The sequence below is a fragment of the Haliaeetus albicilla genome, chromosome 15 (genome assembly GCF_947461875.1).
Source record: "Haliaeetus albicilla chromosome 15, bHalAlb1.1, whole genome shotgun sequence".
NCBI classification, from domain to species: domain Eukaryota; kingdom Metazoa; phylum Chordata; class Aves; order Accipitriformes; family Accipitridae; genus Haliaeetus; species Haliaeetus albicilla.
The window spans coordinates 5,750,528-5,773,228 of record NC_091497.1 but is presented as its reverse complement, the minus strand read 5'-3'; the positions used below and the strand labels follow the sequence as shown (position 1 = coordinate 5,773,228).

Below are 22,701 nucleotides of genomic sequence, written 5' to 3'. Positions count from 1 at the left end.
TTCCCCAACTGTGCTTCCTGCCTGTATGAATGCTGTCCTGAGTTACAGTTGCAAACCACATGCTAGGAAAGACAGAGTTATACCGAGTAACTACAATATGTACCCTCATTCTTCTCCTTGTCTGTGATTCTGTAACTTAAAATGTATTTACAAACCCCTGACGTTAATATTCAAACAGGATTTGAGCACCCTGTTATGAATACTGAAAGGACTTTTCTTTTGTCTGTTAGAATGTCACAAATAAGTTACACGATATTACAAGTGATGAAGAAGTGGTATCAGTGTAGATGCCATGAGAAATCTGGGAAACCAGTATCTTCCATGATGCACATGAAGATTTTTTTCTTCCCCTGTATTTTTGCAAGGTGCCAGAAGTCACACACATTTACTTATGTTGTGTCATCGTCGTCATCATCATCATCATCACTCCAAGCAGTCTTGATATATTTCAAATCCAACTGTCCATGCCAGTCTGTCTGGGAGACTAGCAGCATTTAGCACAACGGGTATCAAATATATGTGTTCAGCATCTGTTTTCTAGTGATTCCCAGGCCTACAGAGAGGTTGTCCTCTAAATAATTAGAATAATTCTTAAGTTTTTACTCATCTCCAGTGATTACACAGAGACCTTGCTTCAGTGAAGTGTGTTCTCAACGTTGTAACAGTATCAGGGCACTCAAAAATCCAATGCAATATTCACAAACTTTAATTTTCCACTAGCTTCTCAGTGATTAAAAGCAAGACTACTTAAAAAAATAGCTTTGTAAGACGGATGCATTGAACAAAATTATGTACCAAATCCTCAATTTTGAAGTCAAAGGAGACAGGAAAATTTAAACCAAATGAGGATTTGCTGTGATGTCTGTTTTAGGCTAAATTAAACACAGCCCGTTAGCCTGTGTTCAGTCACCCTGGCTTATGTTCACTTTTAGGTAGTGTGACAAACTGAATAATCTGAGGTCTTTCCTCACAGTACTCAAGGAAAGACATATACTGCCCTATACTCTTCATTTACCTTTTGATCAATGTATTTGTTTTCTTCAATTGCTGATCTTTTAGAGTGGTCACATGAGGAAGAAGATGCTGAAGGAAGTCTTCGCAGCAAACAGCTGGTGTCTTGTTGCTGGCGATCAATAAACTGCTTCATAAAACTTTCCCTTGTGAACAAATAGAAGATATTGATGGATTAAAACCCCAGGAAGAGTTAATATTTTGTTTTCTTTATGACAAATCACAACCCATTAGTGCTAAGATGGATAAACTCCAAGAAAAAGTTGCACTGGGCTATAGTTGTATAAATGGACAGAGTGACGAAACAACTGATAAAACTGAAATTCACTTATTAAAGAAATCCATAACTGAACTGAGAGGTGGGTGGCCTGCATGTACTGTCAAAGAAAATAATTTTATTCCTTTTAAGATTTATTTATTTATTTATTACTTATTTACCAGTTAAAGTGCTAAATATTTGAAGTGCCTTTTTGCAGTTTTCAGCTCTTTTGAGCTCATTAAACAGCGAGTTGTTACTTCAATGTAAATCAAACACTGATATAATCCAAAGGAAACATACTCTCCGCAAGAAATTCTTTCCCGAAGATTTCAAACAACATCTGTTCATGTAACTGCTTTGAATGCCAGTATTAAGGCGCTTCAGCAATTCTGTGCCTCACATATGCCATGTTTAAAATGTAGAAGCATTTCTGTTTACAGCAAATGTACATTTATCTTGCTGTATTTTAAGTTTAGTAGAGTTGCCCTATTTTCAGTGTAAATTGACTATGTTAAAACTAATTTTTATCTGGAGAGAGAGTTCTACATAGTACGATAGCTTCAGATTTAAAGATACGATTTGCTAGTGATAGTTTGAGGTCTGTTTCAGTAGTTAGCATCACCACGTATTAGTCTAGAGTATGCTGTGAAAAACACAGCTAGAAAGAAATACCAAAAAAGACTAAGAGTAGGAGAATAATGCCCTCAATATATAACCAAACAGTATTTTGATACTAAAAGCAAAACACCTATGACTGCTTCCTTGAGGTTTGGAAGGTTGTTTTTCCTGACCCTTCTGACCAGCATTATTCCTTTCATTCAGCTAAGATGATACAAACAGGTCAAACCAGTTGCCTTAGCTTCCTTGTGAGTTTAATCAAAAGAAATGTAACCTCAGGAGACCCACGCTGCCATCTTTCACACCATCCTCTCTCCCAGCATGTGCTCGGTGGGGATACTGGAATGGGCACAGCCAGGGGACCTGTTTGGTTAGCCTGTGCTATTTCAGCGGTCTTAGCAGCACACACGTGCTAGAGCAGCCCTTGAATCTCTGTAAGTTTTTTTTGGAGCTATGCCAAGGGTAATTGTACTGTAACTGATGATCTAGTAGACAGCTGAGGGTCCGATCCGTTGTTAAGGTGAGTTTTACAGGAAAGTGGTAACAATGCAAATACAAAGAGGGGACAAGGTTGTCACAGAGTAACCAGTATTGCATGGCCTGTGTCATCCCCTCTAATAATCATTAGATGCCAGTTGACCTTATCTTTAAAAAGCTACATGAGAATTGATTAGACTGCTAGTTGTCTATGTCAGCCAAGAATCTAAAATACAAACGGGAGTGGAGAAACAACAACACACTTTTCAATCATATTGTACTTTTGTTGGTTCCAGCCAACCTAGTTGCTTTCATGAATATGTTATAAGGAGTGCTAGGATTATTATTTTTTTTTTTCAAAAGTAAAAATGCAGTAAAACTGAAATGTCACATCCTTCCGATGCCAATGTTAATTCCGTTTAATTTCTGATTTTTCTGAACTATCTGCCTAATCCACAAGCAAAACAGTTAAATATTTGGGGTGCTACATGGCACCAGACAAGTTTACAGTGTACTAGCAAAGGAAATATTTCAATACCTTATTTTTGGAACTGTGAAATCTGAAGGCAGCTTGGAGATTTTCACCATTTGTGGCCTGTTTGGAAATTTTTCAAAGATGCGTAGACGTAATGGAAGCTTCTCCTTTGTATCTGCATTTGCTTCACTTTGCTTTAGCTGAAAACAAGGAAATGAAAAAAATGACAGAAAGGGAAATTTTGCTCTGTAATATCCCAGCCTTGTTTTTCAGAATCCAAACAATAAAGGCAATCATTTGAAGAAACAGAAGATGGCAGCAAAGAACTACAGAGGGTAAATTTGATACTCAAGAGTTTATTGGTCTGCTTGTGCTAGAAGCTGACAAATACTAATACCATGCCTTTAATTGAAAGTCATAAAATGGGAGGATTGCTAATAATTTTAATTTTAAAATACGAAGCATATTAGTGTCCTATTCAATATGCTTATTTCTATGTTTTCTTCACAGATCTCTAACACTTTATCAAGCAAATAAACACCCATGATCTTTTCTTATTAAGCACATCTTTCTGTATATGCTGACAGCTCTTCAATAATCAAATAGAACATAGCATTTTAAAAGGGAGCAATTTTAAGGGAATCCAGCTCTCAGAACATGAAAATAACATGAAAATTACATTTAGATGAGCATTATAAGTCATAACAAAGGACTTAAAAGAATCCATCTACATCAGCAATTCTGATACTGAGCTGCAGCAAATCACATAATGAATATTGCATTTATAAGTATCCATAAACAGTTATTCCATGGAATATCACACATCTAAGTACAGAAAAGGCAGATACATCTATGTGGACAGACGATGGCTAAATCTAATGATATAAGATAAAAAAGATATGATATGGAGATATGATTCCTGAATTCTGATTACCTTATGTAGCAATTCAGTTGTGTCATTCTGTAGTTTGTGCAACAAAATACCAAGCCAAAAAAAAATCAGTGAAATTCATTTTTACATTTATTTTAAATGGTACGTGTACTGCATACTATTTCAATAAGCATGCATCTAATGGAGATTATTTCAATTCTCCTTTTCCCACCTGCTTGTGAGCACAGGCTTAGAAGCTTACATTTTAAAACGGATTTTCATCAGCAGCACCTGCGGGGAATACTGCTGATAGACATCAGCTATAGATTTTTACCAGGGGCAATTGCCCAGGAAGTTGAATGGAGTTTCAACTCTCATTTGCACTGCCTCCCACTGCACGCTCCCACACCATGCTATAGAAGAACAACTACTTTGCTACACTGTCATGCTATCAGCAACATCACCACTTCCAGCCACAGGACAGCTTAAACTGATGATCATTTCATATTTGGTTGGATATAAGTTGTCATGTGGACTGAAAACTGTTTGAAGAGCTACAAACAAAGACTACTGATTAATGGTAAAGCACTGAGTCAGAATAGAAGGGGAATATTGCATAAATCTGTATTATGTCCAGTCCTATTTAATTGCTTTATTAATGATCCTTAAAAGGAAGAAATGATGACATTAATGAAATTCACTTGATATTAAAATGTGAAGGTTGCAAATACCACGCTGGACAAGGAAAAGGACAGATTTCGAAATAGGGGCAGGAAATAACAGACCGAAAAAATTCTAGAGCAAGTATAAGAGCAGAAACTAAACAAGAACTTGTACTTCAATACAGCATCAAAAGGCCAATTTGGGCACCAGTTACATTACCAGCCAAAGGCTATGCTCACAACCAATCTCTGTTGGTTAGGCATTATATAGGTACAGAATGTAATATAAATGGTACAGAAGTCCACAGCTCCTCTCTGTGCTGCTTTGAAGAGACCATACATGGGTATGCATTAATTTCTAAATACCATTTTACCAGTCTCACACTGACAAGCCAAAATAGTGTAGAAGAGAGCCATGAAAACCAGGGTAGAGCTACATAAACCAAGTGGGGCAAGGGAGAAAAAAGGAGAGAAAGACTAAAGGGGCCCAATATTTACACTACACCTACCATAACTGATAATAAAGTAAGGGGAAGGGAGACAATGTAAATTTATGCAAGAAACACTTGAAAACAAATTATTTCAAGAATATAAGAGTACCCCAAATATAGGAATGAGAGGGTAAAATTAAGAAAGGGAATTTCTAGGATGAGCATAAAGATTACTATCCTTACAGGGAAATCTCTGAGTGTTCAGAGAAGTCTCTGGAGAGAAGTGCCTCATCATTTCAAATTCGGACTAGACAGAACCCTTGAAACACCAGAGTACTGCAGAAGGAAACTGCTCACTGACAAGCAAATGAATTGGATAATCTAACAGGGCTTTTCTGCAACCTTGTACTGTTGAAAAGCTTTGGGAAGGGGTAATTTTTAGAGAAAAAAAGATTTCCAGTTTCTGCCGTTTGCTTTTTAATAAGAAATCATCGCATAAAGGTGCAGATTTTGGCATGGACAATGTCTCTTACAGCTATGAACTCCTGCTCACAGAGATCAGTGTATACAGAATAGAGAGCATATGATAGATTACAATGTTGTCTGAGGTCTCGGTGCAGAACAGATCAGGGAGACCTTGGAAGCAGGAAACTGTATAGTTCAAAGGGTAAGCAAGGGGACAGCAATATCCCCTGTCTAAACAGAAGAATGATTGAAGATAGGCTTTAGAATAACCTAAAGTCAAAGCAGATCTATAGAATATCTCCAATTACTCATGCTGTGATAATATTACATACTGGGGAGTGTAAGGCATTTAGCTTCCCTGAGTTCTCTATGGACTTAGGGTGTAATTGTTGCTCCACATGACATACATCCTATTTTGTATTTCTGTTTAAAACCTTTACATTTCAACTTTCTTTAATGCATAACAAACACGCATATTTTTAAAGGCACAGGACTATGTTGAAATGTGGCAATGATGGTGCAGAGTGTTTCAAGTAACAGCTAAACCGAAAATATCAGAACATTTTCTCTATGATTTTTATTTTTTATTTATTATTATTACTATTGGCAAGGAAATGCACACTGGCCCGATTTATTCTGCATGGGCCTCGATCTCCAGCCCCAAAGAGCCTACTGGGAACAGTTCACCAACATTTTGTCAGCCTGGCCTGGCTAAATTCTCTTGTGGCTGCTAGAAAGGTAAAAAACATTTATGGCTGTAAAGCCATAGAAGGAATTTATGCCTACTTCCACTATTTCCATGGTGCTTGAGTTTATAGGGGCAGATTTAATGGCACAATACATACAGTACAACTGCCTGCTCTGAACCTAGATCAGAAGAACTTATCCAAATAGTACATAAATGGTGAGGAGTGGCAGAGAGGAAATCTTAATTTTGGACTCCAATGGTAGCTTGAATAATACGTTCAGATCAAGTCCCTGAAATCCAAGCTCTCCCTGATCTGTTGACATAATTGTCTTAGATCAATACAAAAGACAGCTGTGAGAAAGGCAGACTCAGTGAAGAGAGCATAATTTCCCAGAAAGGCATTATGGCCATGTATCCATTTGGTTCGGAGCAGTTTGAAGTCAATCCCCCAATCCTCAGCACTTGCTGTTCGCTGGTTTAGTTTACAAGCTGCGTTGGTAAGCAAAACAGATTCTTCTTAGCAGAAACAAACCCACAAGCTCCACCTTGGTTACACACAAATGCACTCCAGGCACCGAGACTGACTTAAGGATCACAATTAATGACCGGTCTTCAGGTTGGCGGCTTCAAACCCCATGTGTGATGGGGCACGTAGTCCAGTGTGAGACTGAATCTCTTCTGAAGCAAACCCCTCTGAACTGCACACACTGTAAATGCGGCGGCAGCAGCAACTGCTTCATTGTACTGACTCTCTCCCATGGCGCAGCCCAGGTGTTACATAGTATGATCTCATCCGTACTACTTAATGCAGCTTCAGCTGTAAATTTATTTGTGACTTCAAGGCTTCCTTACAAAAAGGTGATTGCTAAAACCAGCTTTAGCGTAATTAAGATCTGGGCCCTTAAAACTGAAGAGAACCTGTAAGTGGTTGTCCTAAATACGCACAGTAGCATGGGTGGTGGTGAATGTGGAAGACTGGGCGAGAGGCAGGGGCAATAAAAGAGAGAGCAGGTGATTAGTGAGAAAAAGGGGCAGAGTTATCTTTCTAACTCAGATGGACCCTGGCTGTGGTCAGACAATTGTGCTGGGATGGTCAGAAAAGCAATCACTGCCCCACTGGAGAGAGCAGCCTTCCCGGCAGGAAGGTGGCATCTCCCACGTAACCACACCGGTCCCATCAGGCCAACAGAGCCACACCACGAGGCTGTTCACAAACCATCCCACCTCTGCCAGCTACTAAAGCTTTCTCATCTGTGTTTCAGAAATGGAAGTGTTGATGTTTAAAAATTAACCCCCCGCCCCGCTATATTACAGTACTTGAGCCACACAGCATACACAGTGTTATGTAGAACCTGAAGAGGAGAGTAAGGCAATAAATGGCGGTTCTTAATTTTTTTATCTTAAAACATTGTAGTACTGTAGTCACTCAGCTACTAATCACTGCAAGTGTGGTCTGGGTGAAAGCAGTGAGTTCTTTTAAAGTGCATGCTGCAACTTCTTTAATAGCAGTGACCGGAGTTGCTGAAAAAGCATTAAACCAAGCAGCAGGATCCGATGAGGAGAGCTGCGTTCCCACAGTCTCTGCCTATGTTCACCAGCACAGACGTGCCACAGTGCACTCCAGATCTTCAGGTGAATGCAGGGCAGTGCCCTCCAGCCCACATCCTCCTCTGCGGACGCAGGATGCGAGAAGTGTCTGCACATGCAGAGGTCTCATTATGGACTCAGGTGGGAGCCGACAGCCTGGAACATGGAAGTGCTCCGGGGTCTGGTAATATGAACAAGATCACTTGAACAGTTCAAAGGGCTAACTAAGGTGAGTATCTCTTAATATCACCAATTTGCATTTAGAGACAGAAACATCCTTGAAATTCATGTTCTTGGCAAAGCAAAGCGAAAGCTCAAATTTAACACAGTCATTATGACTGAGTTTCTAAGACACTGACACTCTGGTGAGAACACACCAAATGAGAAACAGACTTAACCATAGCCAAAGGGATAAGACCTACCCTTCCTAACTTTTTGTTTTGTTCTCTATTCATTTAATTCTGATCGTGGAAGAAGAGCCAGTGATGTGCAAAATGTAAAGAGTGAAAGATGCAGTTTTCATACGGTCTGTGAGGCAAGTGTATGCAAAATTCACTTAAACGCTCTGCACGCATTTCAATGAAATTAAATGATGATGAAAAATCTACTGCAATGCTCTAACTCTTTCATTTTAGTGGACAGTTTTCATAACAGACAGGCTGAGATCAATCATGTTCAAAATTAAAAGCTTTGCTACTGATGTACACACACTTTATTTAGAAATTGGCCAGCTGCCCAGAATAATTTCATGGTGACTGAAAAGTTCAAACCATTTGAGAAAGTTCAGGGGGTCTCACTACAGGATAGTTTTAAATTAATTTTGTTTGGTACATTATAGTGCACTGCTATATATCAACATTTTTCACTGCAAATCTCCTTTGCGGCTGTAACTGAAAAATAAAGTGACTATACAGTATCTGTGTTACACTCTTCACAGGATATGCTATGTGCTTCAACACCAAATACTTTGACCATGAAAGTGCATGGAGATGAAAGACATTACAAACTGATACTAGCACCCATACAACAGTTTTCCAGAATTTTTTCCTTATCCAGATTCTCAGATTTACCATCACCTGTGGCTTGTCAAAAGGAGCTCTGAATGAAATACAAGTAATTAGCATTAAATGACATGTAAATTAAACAACACAAAATAAGGAAGGCAGATTAAATGAGCCACTCTTTTCCTTTCTCTTATTATTCTGAAATCATATAGACATGGTAAATTTTTGGAAATGAATGAGCTATACTAAAAGAAGATATGCATATGGGTAAGCTTTCACTGCCCACACTCAGCTTTGGCATCAATTCGTATCAACATTTTTGTACCTGCATTTGATTTAAAGTGCAACACAAATCAGCTGTTCAGTTACTATTATTTACACCTGCAATTCCATTAACAATGAAGAAAATGCTCAATTTTGTTTGAGCAAACTGCACCATGGAAAAAGGAAGGTAAAAACCAATCTGGAAATTAAGGTAAAAAAAACCTGACAAATTGAATTTGGGTAAAAGTAACACTTGCAGTGTTAAAAAGCAGTATCTACGATGTGTAGATCTTATGTCTATAGTGTTACATAAAAGACTGCCAAGGGCTGAACCCCTTGCCTAAGGTCAGATGGTACCTGCTGACTTCAACCATAGTTCATAATATTTGGCTCTTGGTTCCTCTAGGCCCTGTGTAGTGGCCCTGAGACATAATTACAACAGTTATTTTTCTACAGGTTTTGCAATTCTTCAAGGCACCTGAAACAACGTTAAGAGCTTTGATGTGCAATTCTCCTGAGCAGCACTTCTGTAGGATGACATTTGGGTTGTGTATTGCCTACTTTGAGAGGGAGAAGAGCTTATGAGTTTGGCTGAAGTTGGGACAGCATGACAGGGCTGTGTGGCTTAGAGTCCAACCTGGTGAGGCCTTGTCGGTGCTTTCTTTGAGAGCAGTCCCTCAATCAAAATATTCCCTGAACTACACCAAAGCATTGTCTGGGAGAAAGTAGCCGGAGCTACAGGAGAGAGCCAGCAGTGAGAGAAGAGTTAAATGGCGTGCACAGACAAGGGGTTAATGCTTGAACTTGCTCTCTTGTCCTCTTTTAGTTAACTGCCTAGATGTACCAGTTGTGAATTTTGCCCTTCGGGCTCACCTAAACAAATGGGGACATTGCAAGCAATAAAAAATTCTCCCACATAGGGACTGTAAAACAGAACCTAAATTGATTTTAACCACATTCTGCACTGCCTTGGGGATTTTCAGTGAAATGTACCAAAAAATATGATTACAGTGATGCTGGCATTCACAGTAGAGACAGCACTGTTCATAATATAAGGGTAAAATAAACTGAAAAAGTTCCTGGCAGATGGAGGAACAAGATTACACATATAATTCTCATATGCACAAGATCTGGGTTTTTTATAAACAATTTTTCTGTGTCACAGGGTTTATATGCTGTGTGTAGTACAATTTGGTGCTGTGACTGCTATTTCCCAATTGTTCATTTAAATAACTTTTTCGTCAATTTTGCATGAAGTCTTCCAAATTAATAAGCTATTGAGTAAGGTTTCACAAATGTAGGTTTTTTAATAACTTCCTTCCAGTAATTGTAGCTCCTATCAGTTCTTCAGGAACAAATGCTGCTGACAAGATATGATTGCAATTCAAATGGTACAAAACTCCTCTAGCAAAATTTGGCTAAGATTTAGTCCATTTATTTAATAGAGGACAGGAATCCAGTGTGTCAGAGAGTTTCCCTTTGATTAACTGAGATAAATAAGATGAATTTTTCAGAGCTATTACTTCATACTGTCTACAGACTCAGGCAAACATTGCTACATCGATTACACTTTAGCCATATTTCCAAATCTTTTTCCCCTCTGCAGTGGCAAGAATTACACCATTTTAAAAAACATGAGATCTGAGATTCTGCGCAGTCAGTGTCCATAATCAGGGCCCCAGGAATGTGCTTACCAGACCAGATTCAACCTCAGGCACCTACCTGAGGTAATTAAGTTATGGTTTTCTTAGTCTCTATAGCTACAAGTGAGGAAGAGGCACTTGTAGAGGTCAGTTCAGATCTCGGCCTGGCTATACCCTTCAGACATGCTTATCTTTTTCCATTGACTATGTTGAATCCAGTATGTTCTTTAAATCAGATGTGTGATTCCCAGTGTTAGGCAGGATGAATCTAGGCCATAGCATGTATGATGGTATTCATCTCAGTTAATTATAGTTGTCTAAATGTGAAGTACATCGTATAATCACCTAGGCATTTCCTATATTTAACTGAAAAAGTTATCTCCAGATATTGACTCATCCCATACTAACACATAAGTAAGACAAGCACGATGGAATATCACCTTAGGGTAACTCCTTCACTGAATGTACAGACAGTATAAGGCTACACCCATACTAATAATGTACCAGGGTATGGGCCTATGTGGTGGGTTGACCTGACACCAGGTGTCCACCAAAGCCACTCTATCATTCCCCTCCTCAACTGGACAGGGGAAAAAAAATGTAATGAAAAGCTCGTGGGTCAAAATGAGGACAGGGAGAGATCATTCACGATTACCGTCATGGGCAAAGCAGATTCAACTTGAGGAAATTAGCTTAATTTATTACCAATCAAATCAGAATAGGATAATGAGAAATAAAACCAAATCTTAAAAACACCTTTCCCCCACCCCTCCCTTCTTCCCGGGCTTAACTTTACTCCCAATTTTCTCTACCTCCTCCCCCTCAGCAGCGCAGGGGGATGGAGAATGGGGGTTGCAGTCAGTTCATCACACGTTGTCTCTGCCGCTCCTTCCTCCTCAGGGGGAGGACTCCTCACTCTTCCTCTGCTCCAGCATGGGGTCCCTCCCACAGGAGACAGTCCTCCACAAACTTCTCCAATGTGGATCCTTCCCACAGGCTGCAGTTCTTCATGAACTGCTCCAGCGTGGGTCCCTTCCATGGGCTGCAGTCCTTCAGGCACAGACTGCTCCAGTGTGGGTCCCCCGTGGGGTCACAACTCCTGCCAGAAGCCTGCTCCAGCACGGGATTCCCATGGGGTCACAGCCTCCTTTGGGCATCCTCCTGCTCCAGCGTGGGTGGCTGCAGGTGGATATGTGCTCCACTGTGGACCTCCATGGGCTGCAGGGGGACAGCCTGCTTCACCGTGGTCTTCACCACGGGCTACAGAGGAATCTCTGCTCTGGTGCCTGGAGCATCCCCTCCCCTTCTTCTTCACTGACCTTGGTGTCTGCACAGTTGTTTCTATCACATGTTCTCCATCTTCTCTCCAGCTGCAGTTTCTGTGCCTGCCTCAACTTTTTTCCCTTCTTAAATCTGTTGTCCCAGAGGCGCTACCACCGTCGCTGATGGGCTCGGCCCTGGCCAGAGGTGGGTCCGACCTGGAGCCGGCTGGTATTGGCTCTGTTGAACACAGGGGAAGCTTCTGGCAGCTTCTCACAGAAGCCACACCTGTAGCCCCCCACTACCAACATCTTGCCACACAAACCCAATACAGCCTAAGAACTGGAATAAGATTGCCCATTTGTTAGCAAGGCCGTTTGCACAGTTTTGGCCTCTGGCTAGCACTCTCCCTGATCATGCCTGAGCACAGTTTGGGGCTTATCCCAGCTGGGGGCATTCCCTGTAGGCAATATGGATACTTCCTATTTAAGTGGTAGGTAGTTTTGGAAAGGGAAAATAATTTAGCTGTACGTATAAGCCAGGCTGTGCCAGCCAGCCAGCTTTAGGGAAAGAAAGCCATCTGGTTATGGACAGCTTGCTCTCTTGGTATAGATAGGCTAAATTATTAGCTTAGAGAAGATGCTCTAGTTTAGAGAAGATAAAATGGCTTATCTTAGGTAAGATAGACCCCACCCTTATTTTAAAACAGTTCAGGGGTAGGTACATTTATGGATAATTTAAAATAGATAAGGGAAATGAAACATAGATCTAATGCTAACATGCATAACTATTCTTTTAATAGCTTTTTCACATACAAATGCAGCTTTACCATTTTCATATTCATTATTTTTCTCTTGGGATAAGTAGCAGAAATATTTTTGTCTCCATACAAAGGTTAGTGAGTCACAAAAGAATATCCATTATAATAAAAAATGCATTACATGTTCCATTTCATCAGAGGAAACTGCTTGAGACTTCACTTAAACTAGGCATCATTATTTGCTATGAATTGTGTATTTGATGAACAATAAGCAACTAAAATATTTTCAAGTGAACAAAAGCACAAGATGTATGAATTCTGCTCTTGTACAAACATAATCATTCAATATTGACTAGGTACAATGTGTTCATCTTCAAGACGCAGGGTAACATTCATTACAACCTGAAAGGATGCTTCTGCGCAGGAAGCAAAGGAAGTACCATTGCAGGACAATTCAGAGACTCTTAATGTTTGCTTACCTATTCCAGACCCTGCACGAAGGAAGATTCCTGGAGCTAGCTTTGTAAATGGCTCTTACCTACATGTAGCCAAGACACACAACTTCATCTGTCCTGCTGGGTTCGCAGAAAAATAGAGCCAATCTGGGAAATTATAATTGCGGACAGACTTTCAAAGGTTCTTCACCACAGGCAGCCCCCATTTACTTAAAAAAGAGCTGAAGGCACTCAGGGAACCAGGCTGTGATTGACCGAGGAAGTCATCACCTTGACTTCCTATCAGGATACAGACAGCGAGAGGTATATAAAATGCTGAAGAGCAGTGAGGTCACAGGGATAAAAGACTCAATCTGCAAAGAATCAGTGTGTCCCTGCTCATAGTTTAACAAAAGCAATGTAACTTTGACCTAGGCCCTCTTAATACCTAAGTATAGGAAGACTGGAAGTTGATCCACACATGCAAAACCTTTATTCCATGTGGTTTGTATAGGCTGCTCAATGTATCCTCCAGGGTATTACACAGGACAGACCACCCGTGTGGACTGGTGTGGACATAAGGCATATCCACTGTGACTTACTACTTAGTTTCATGTGCATGGTAGGAAACATGCCTATGCTATGTGAACCTAATTCCAGATTCCAAAGCCAACCTATGTGTTCTCTATGAATTTCTGAGTGCTGCTTGAGGTGGAAGCAGTTAGGTGTAGATGATGAATGATATTTGTCACAGATCATGATGCAGGTGTTTGTGCAGCAGGTTGCATGTTGTTTCTGTGGGCTGTGGCAATGCAAACCTGTGTTACATTCTTTTTAGGTGTGCTGCAGTGTCTATGGACATTCTTCTAATGGGATACTTTGCTGGCACAGATTAATATAATTGTATCTTCTAACACATAAAGGATCTCTACAAAGACAAAAAGGATGATCTGCTCACGATCACTGTAGCTAGGACAAAAATGCTTCATCTGCAACATGGAATACAATTCAGCTAAGACACCAGATAAATCTTCCTAAAAATACCCTAACATAAGTACCAAATGTGATAATGAATGCATTATTCTTGGTCTTACTCACAGGACAAGCTAAGCAAAACTCAACCACAGTGCACAGTACTTTTTTTGTTTCCAGTGCTTTTATTATAAACACCATGATCATGAGGATTTGTTTCATTAAAGGTATTCAACTAAATATGTATGAGGCTGTACACTTGATCTGACCTCCATGTAATTGATTTGTTTGGGATTGGAAAACTGGAGAGGGTCTGTGGAGGGGCCATAAAGATCTTCTCTACTATAGAACTACTATAATGTAGTTCTAGAGAAAATAGAGGCACACTCTTCACAAGACTTGGTCACAGGACAGGCGGCAAAGAGCACCACTTCCTTCACGAAAAAGTATGTCTGGATAGAACAAAGCAATTCTTCTCTATGAAGACGATCATTGGTATAAGTTGCCCAGAGAAGCTGTGGAATTTTTATCACTGGAGATATTCAAGAATTGGCCTGATAGGACTCTAGGTAATCTCATCTAATAGCCTGCTTTCAAGAGCAGGTTGGACCATGTGGTCTCCAGAAGTTCCTTCCAACCCAGACTTTTCTACGATTCTATGATCTGGTGATAGCTAAGAACTGCAAGACAACAGATAATTATGCTCTTCAGTTTCACTGTTGTGTATATGCATCTGCCATCTCTTGATAAGTTGTACTTTTGTTCAAAGCATTACTGGGCTGTTAGATTCTGTGAGAAGATAATTAATATAACTTAGATTTGAGTGTGTATTTGCAACCCACATGGTGGACCAATTTCTACAATCGAATATCCTCAATACTGAGAAAATGTAACTGAAGTTGAGAAAAAATTCATAGCTGTAGCCGAGGCCAGAATCCAGTATATTTCTTTAAACAGGAAAGACTTTGTCTTTGCACAAATTAGCTACCCCTTGCCTTGTTTGTTCTGAACCAGAGACAGTATATTTAATGACACAGGTGGCCTGAATTTTAGATTCATTGCAGTTTTACAGTATTTCTCCAGTATAGAAATTCACACAGAAAGTTAATTTAACCAAAGGACATGCAGAGGCAAACCTATATGAGTGGTAACTGGGAGGACACAGAGGCTGATCCAAATTACTTCAGAAACCTTCTTGGCTGGACTAGATGAAAATAAAGATAGTTTGGTCTTACTGGGTGCCCTTTCTCCCACACAAGTTTGCTGATGAAATTTTAGCCAGGGCTAGATTCCTGCATTCTGTTATTCTCTTTCACAAGACATGGGGATGGTTCTCTTTGTGTTCTTGTGGTGATGGATTGCTTCTTTAAAGAGGTAGACTGGGTAAGAATTGTCCCTTAATTCTGAAATAGTGCTCCCACTCGTTGGATATTATGCAGGAAAACTGTGCAGGCTTCCTCATCTCCTGTCATGTTTTAAAAAGAGTGCCTGATCCATTCTTGAGGAACTATAAAGAGAATTTCTCTGAATTCTAAGTGGAATGTAAGTGACTGACTTACACTCAGGTGCCTAAAAATCTCAGTAAAAATATAATGAATTCATCCATCTAAGCAGCTAGCTTTTTTTAATGACTGAACAAGGAATTAAATCTCATGCACAGGCCAGGCCTCTACTTTTTATAAGCATACAAAGGTCACATACAATGTGTACACAAGTGCATAGATCCACAAGCTCCTACGGGCCTAAGACACAGTTCAGAAAAGGCAATGCAGACCTGTGTGACACCAAAGGACCCAAAGGCAAACACAGGATGGGTTTTCAAGGATCCAGTTGCCATCAAAATAATGACTACTGCTGCACAATCCCTCTCCTTCCTTCCAGAGAGCTACAGGTCTGTCCCTTAATTCAGAGGATGGAGCATCTAGAATCACCTACGTGCCCTAAGAAGCACTTGCATTTTTCTTACGTATCAACCAAATAAAACAAAAAATAAAGATTAGATGAGCTCCTGGTGATATAAAAGCTAGGTAAGCATTTTCTTCCCTGGTGATATAAATGAAGGAGCAGAAGCTTACATTTCTATTTTTGTTACTGCTATTCACACATTCATAGCAAATCTGACTCCCATCTCTCCTCCTTGAAACGTGTGTGCTTTGAATATGATCTTTGACTAGAATTTTCAAAGGTCCCTATTTCTATACAATAAAACCTTCCTCCAAGAGAACACGTCTTGAATTTAATGTGCTTTCTTGACAAATAATACCATATTGCATATACTAGGGATTGGCAACTTCTGAATTAATACATAGGTGTTTATTTCACCATTGGACATCAAATATGTAAGCCAGAATTTGTGATCCATTGATACTGTTTTTAGAAAAGGTGATAGGTGAGGTAAGAGGTAGGAAAAAAACAAAGGTGGAAGCTACAGCCTTCAGGAGACTTTCAAAACTTTCTTAGTTATTAAAAAAGGAAAGAGTCTGGCACAAGCAGCTTTCCAGATGACCACATTTTCCAGTCTTGAAAGGACAGCTTGTTTTCTAGAAAGGGACATATTCTCTGACATATTTACTACTTTTGAAATAGTGCTACTTTAAATGCTCTGCATATGGCCTGCAATGGAGGACCAACTCGAATTGTGTGAACTTTCTACTGTCTTCCCTCTATGATGACAAGAAGGATTTCATACATTTTATGTAGTACTTAAAATTCAGTTTGGAATCATTATTGTACTTTTCACTTGTTAATAAAATGTGTTCAACACTTATCTTTCCTGCCACTTGTTAAAAATCCATTTACATGAGATCAGATATAATGAAAAGGTAATTTTTCATTTTTACTCTATTTTCTAGTTATTTCCCATTTGGAATTACCTCAAGCACTGTCCTCAGAATAAAAATACTCTGGAGGCAAGTAAATCTAACTAGGCTTTAAAAAGCTCCTTGATTTTCACACACACATTCACATAGATATATATATATATATAAAATTTTATGCTGAGTGTGTTTAAATTAGATATACCAATTACAACACCTTGTTCGCACAATATGTTCATGAAAAATCCCCATGCTGAAACTCCCACTTTAATGCTGAAACCTCAGCACACGAAATTTGAAAGTGATGCTACTGCTGAAATTGTCATTGGCATCTTCCTAGATCTGCTGAATGCCTGGAGGTGCTGGGTGAAAGGCACAGGGCTCCAGCAATGTGTTCTGACCAAACATGTTCAGCATCCCAGAACGGGGTGCAGCAAGACAGTCAGGACCAGATGAGGTTTCTGCTTTTCAGCTCTTCACTGGGCAATCCTAATGGGTATCATCAAGATGAAAAAAAGAAAAGAAGAAAATAATTCTTTAAAAAGGAAAGAAATATCTAGATGGTTCCTAATGCCTCTAGTGAAGCCTTTGATTTTTCACAGCTCTGCTCCTGGTTTACAAGGTGCTCCTACACGTATGAAAACACTTAGGTCTGACAGGTAGAAATCCTCCAAATCCTATCTTTTCCATCTCCTCCTCTACTGATAGACAAAATGTCTCTCCTGAGATACCACTCAACATAGCTTTTGGAGGCAGGTGCCCGAAAAATCAATTACCAATGTTTGACTTGCCATTGTTCCTGGTTTCCATTAAAGGCAGAGTGAGCTATGGGCTTTGGTTCCATTTATCAACAATCTGTGGGGGGAAAAAAAGAAAAACTCCTTCACACTGAAAAGTACAACTGGGTCATAAAGTGTGTGTACATTTTTGCTCCTCACTGAATAAAGGAGTTGTTAATAAGTCTGCCAAAATGATGTTTGCATTGCCAGGACAGTGAGACTCCTTAGTATTAACAGGAGTAAGGTCAAAACTATCTTCTGAATGAGTAATTACTGTACCTGAATGGCCTGAACTTCCCCTAGAAACCACTTGCTTTCAAATACTAAGCTGCCTCACCAGAAAAGAGATCTGAGGAGAGCAAATGGAGATGAGGGGAAAGCAAAAACACAAAATCCCTGAAAAACGGTACCAGTAAAGCATCACAAAGCTAGCTGCGTGCAGGGACACAGGACTTCTGATTATCTCAGACTGCCTTGCTAATATTTTTTCTATTATGGACTAGATACTTTGAATTCTTGTTTAAAAAAAAAATAATTTCCAGGAAAGGATGTTACAGAAATTCTGTCCTAGTAATTCCACATGCTGATTTATTTACTTAGAACAAAAAGTGAGAGGGTTTGTAATAAATATTAAACATGACTTCCAAGATGCGTTAGTTAAACTGCCAAATTTGCTTGCAAATGCAGTTCACTTCAAATAGACTTACCCAGTGAAAAGGAACTTCGGTCAGATTCTAAAGCTGCATGTACAGGTGCACAAAGACAGAATACAGTGGAAGTAATAACAAGCATGGTAGGAAGGAGAGAGCACTGAGGAAACATTTAACTGGAATGACTGTACCTCATGAGCTAGAGGGCATCAAATGAAATAATCAAGTGCCAGATTCATAAGTAGAAAAAGAAATATTTTTTCACATAGTGCATTGTTAAATTTATCTTTGCTACTGTGAACAGTAAATGCTAGAATATACACAGATTTGAAAATAGATTTAACAAACACATGCAAGAAAAAGTCCATCAAGAACCACTAGACAAAGATATACCATGTTGGACACTGGAATTTCCCAAATCCCTGGAGAGTGACTATCACTCAAGTATGAAATATCACCAGAGAATGAAATATCAATATGTGCCTTCTCTGTTCTTATGCTAGTCCCTAAACATCTTTTACTGGCCACCGTCAGGGACCAGATAATGAACCAGGAGGACCTTTGCTTTGACCCAGTAGAGCTGTTGTTATATTCCGAGCCTACAGGTTCTTCCTTGGTAAGCTTCATAATAAATGTCTAAGCACAATATTGGCATTACTTTTTTTACCAGAAACATAGATAGTGAAATTGTATCAATCATTGGTCACAAGAAACTGCCAAACGACTGTCAGTGCTGTGGTTCTACTTTCAGGTGACACTGATACCGATATAATTAGAGCTAGAAGGGAGACATGGGTTACCAGAAGCTGCAGAAGGCTTTCCTCTGATGTCAGTGGCCATCATCTTGAATACCAAGCAGCATCATAGTTAAAGAGCAGTAATTTTGGGGTAGAGGTCCGAAAGGACTTAGATTTGAATGTAGTACACTTGGGTCACCAAAGTGAAAGTCTCTAGTTGGATTTGCTCTCTTAGGACAGTCCACTGCCATTACAAACAAGATATGCAGGTACTCCACATCATTTTGCTACTGACAACAGATAAAATAATCTTGTGGAATTAAGACATGCCCAGTGGAAAAAAACCCAACAAACTAAACACAAGAAAGCTCATTAGAGGCACTGTTGGAGCTGTTAAGGATTTAAGGATTTTTTTTTTTTTTTTAAAGAACAATGTTCTTATAAGGCACACACACACATTTTCAAGCTTTGGGAATATATTCAGCACTTACATAAAACTGGCCTGATTTTAAAAGGGATCTGTTGTCGTTCTGCAACCTGTAAAAATCAGGGCACTTTGAAAAACTCTGTATATTTGACAAGTTTATTGTGTGTGGGTGTGTGTGTACACCTGCATTTACATATGCATATGTAACAAAGGTATTTGCAGGACCTGAAATGGAGGAAAGCTTTTATGATTCTGAAATGGTTTGCACATACATGTGTGTCTGTGTAGACTCAAAATCACATAGGCTGCTGGTATTAGAGAGCAAATATATGTATCACATTTTTATGGTTGGGTTGGAAACCAGACCCCAAATATACATTTAGGATATGATAATCAGATGCCTAGAACAGAAAAATATGCATCTGCAAGTACACTCAGGAGTTCTTCACATCCTTTACTCTTTTCAAATAACATAAAAACCACTGCAAAAAGAAGAGCTTGTCCTGACATTTTGATCGGTGCTTTTTTTGCCCCAAACATAATTGCTTATACTACTGCCTAGAGGGTACCTCATTCTCCCAGAACTCACATGTTATTTTTAGTGCAGAATGGAATGTAGCACACTGCAAGCTTTTTAACTACCTCAAGGCACTGGCTGTATAACCAAAACATATCTGAATCAGAGTCTTTTTTGTATGTTTTAAAAGATAAGTATTAAGATTCTTTACTTTTTTAGTGTTTTTTTTTTCTCTTTTTTTAAAACCTGTGTGAAATATTTTAAACATGACTGAAGTACACACGTTTCTTTTCAGAAGGATGTGGTCAATGCAAATGAAAAATAGCCTCTTCATTTTTTGCTAGGGGCTGAATTATACCTGTTCTACAAGCTATTTGCATGAGTCTCTACTCCCCCATCCTAGATTTTAACCTGATGATGTCTGGAATCCTCTGACCTATAAGTAAAAAAGTAATTGCTACTGGCTTGCATGCTTAATAGCTCCACTTCTACAGACTGACCACTTCCATGCATACAGGTATTATAACAACTTAATGTGACTTTGAATTTTGAATAATGTCTCCAGTAAAAGTTGCACCCCAACACTAAATTAATTTCTCTCAACTGTAAGCAATTAAACAAGGCATCTAACTTAGTAAAACAGGTTATTGTGGACTCCAGCCACAAGAAAGAATGAGATGGGGGGAAGAGGTGGGCAGAGAGAGAGGGATAGCTGCAGAAGACAATTTAGCACTCCTAAGATCTCACTCTGTCTGTGAAGAAGCCCATTCCTCTCTCCATTGCTCAGTGAACTGAGGGAACCATATTGCCAAGGCCAGAAGTTAGAGGGAATGAACCCAAGCCTTGAAGTTAGCTCCTACAAGGTTCATGTCAGTGAGTTTTAGCCAGATCACAGCTTTAAGATTTAAATGACTAGCTGTAAGCCATTATAATCTAAAATTCTGTATGACATTTTTGATGGCTTTGCTATTAATTTCAGCATTTACAGGACTGGCTCAATCTTTACTAGTAAATATGCCATCGTATTTTTGTAAAGATTACCCTACCACTAGCAGTTTAAACCAAAAATGAGTTTGTTTAGGTTTCTATAAGAAAAAAAAAACACTTGAAAAGTTTCTAGAATAGCTTGCCAAGTAATAGAACCAATACTATTTTACCATGCTGAGTTAGTGGCACTGCCCAACTCTTGGCAGCATAAACACATTAACTGAGATCTATGTTTTGTCTACTGCTTTTGAAGGTTCTATTCACATAAAGGGAAATTATGGAAGCTGGTTATATGAGAGTAAAGTTCAATTTATGCATACCACACATCTTTTTCTTTAGGACACAATCATCTTGAAGGTCTTTTCCAACCTAAACGATTCTACGATTCTATGATTCTATGATCACAGTCTAAGAACTTACATAAAGAAAAAGGAGAAAGCATGAGGAGCCCTTTTCTCTCTCGTCTCCTAGCAAAAGACGTCACCATGCCATAATAATTACTGTGGATATTACAGTAGTGCTTAGAGATTTCAGCAGAGCCTGGGACACCATATTGTCCACATGCTGTATCAACACACTGTAAACAGGCGTTCTCTGTTGTCATGAAGTTAGAATCTGAATTCACCAAGACTCAGGAAGATTGGACTGGAAGAATTACTCTTGTCCCTGTTTGCTAAATATGGAAGTGAAAGGCTAGCATTTCACTCATATTGAACTTGCTTTATGCTTTAAAGTGATAGTAAGAGGCCTCCACAGAAATAATGACTGGTCATTAGTGGCGTGCCCAAATTAAAAACCAAAGCCAGGTCTCACGAAAATAAAGCCCGTTTGCCCCCAGATTTTGCAAGGACACCAAAAGCCTTTTTGGAACTTGGGAATGAAAAGGGATAGTGGGAGAGGCATGCAAGAAATGAAAAGATTAAATCAGGCCTATGGGGCACCCCTGTTATTTGAAACCATGCAAAGGGGTCACTTTTGCTTGATTGGGCATGATGTAGTTAGGGTAGTCCTGGAAGATGGCAGTGGTAATGATGGTGCAATGTTCTCCTAAGGTTGTACTTGACATAAAAAGTCAGTGACCAGATAGCTGGCAACATAATTCAGAAATCTTAGCTACTACTGGATCACTGTGTGAAAGTTTTATTGAAACACTGTGCCAACAGGAATGAATCATTGCTGCACTATCATGGCCAGCACACACCAAGTATTGCCATGGCTATGTAACATTCTTCTAGATTTTACACTTCCTCGGGTGGATAGGAAGCTCCACTTTGAAATATATTAATTTCAGCTGCCCACAGGGGACCTTGAACTAACAGATTTGATTTCTACACAAAGTGATACTGAGTGGAGATGATGATCATCATGTAGTTTGCACTGCAGTTCACCTTAGTTTTATATAGCTTCATTCTGTTGAAGTTAATGTTGAAGCTCCTGCCAGCTTCACTTGCATCAATAAGTCAGCCTTAGTATTTTGCAGTGGCAGATATAACTGGTTTTTAGCTAGTGGGGTTCTTAACAGAAAACTTTACAGCAGACGTGTGTGTGTGTGCACATATGCATGTATAAGAGGAGGTTTGAGAGAACAGCATTATACAAAGCAAGAATATACGTTATTCATTTTCAAGGTAACGCTAACAAGACAAAGACAATTTAGTTGTTATACATTGGAAAATAGGAAAAAACATGTGAATGACCTTATAACTTTCTCCTGCCCCTGCTCATGCTTAGTCCAAATTGCCACCTTACTGTGAGCTTAGGGAGAGTCAGCGAAATCCCCACACATATGCATAAGAACATGCATTCCAGTAATACCATAAGTTAAAAAGTATCTATCTGTCAAAACTCTTACTATCTTTTACAAATTACAACTTTTGACAAGTTTCCACAAGTAGTACTCTACTTTT

General features: G+C 39.3%; 1 protein-coding gene across 4 annotated transcripts in view; it reads right to left on the bottom strand.

Annotated features, from left to right (window-relative positions):
• The window catches only part of NALCN (sodium leak channel, non-selective), a 245,446-nt gene that overhangs the window by 60,647 nt on the left and 162,098 nt on the right, over window positions 1–22,701 (bottom strand). For all 4 annotated transcript variants that reach the window (XM_069802379.1, XM_069802380.1, XM_069802381.1 and 1 more), the window contains 2 exons: window positions 2,904–3,040; window positions 1,016–1,157 (listed from right to left, as the gene is read on the bottom strand). In XM_069802379.1, coding sequence (XP_069658480.1) covers window positions 1,016–1,157; window positions 2,904–3,040 — 279 coding nt within the window. The remainder of the gene's footprint in view (window positions 1–1,015; window positions 1,158–2,903; window positions 3,041–22,701) is intronic.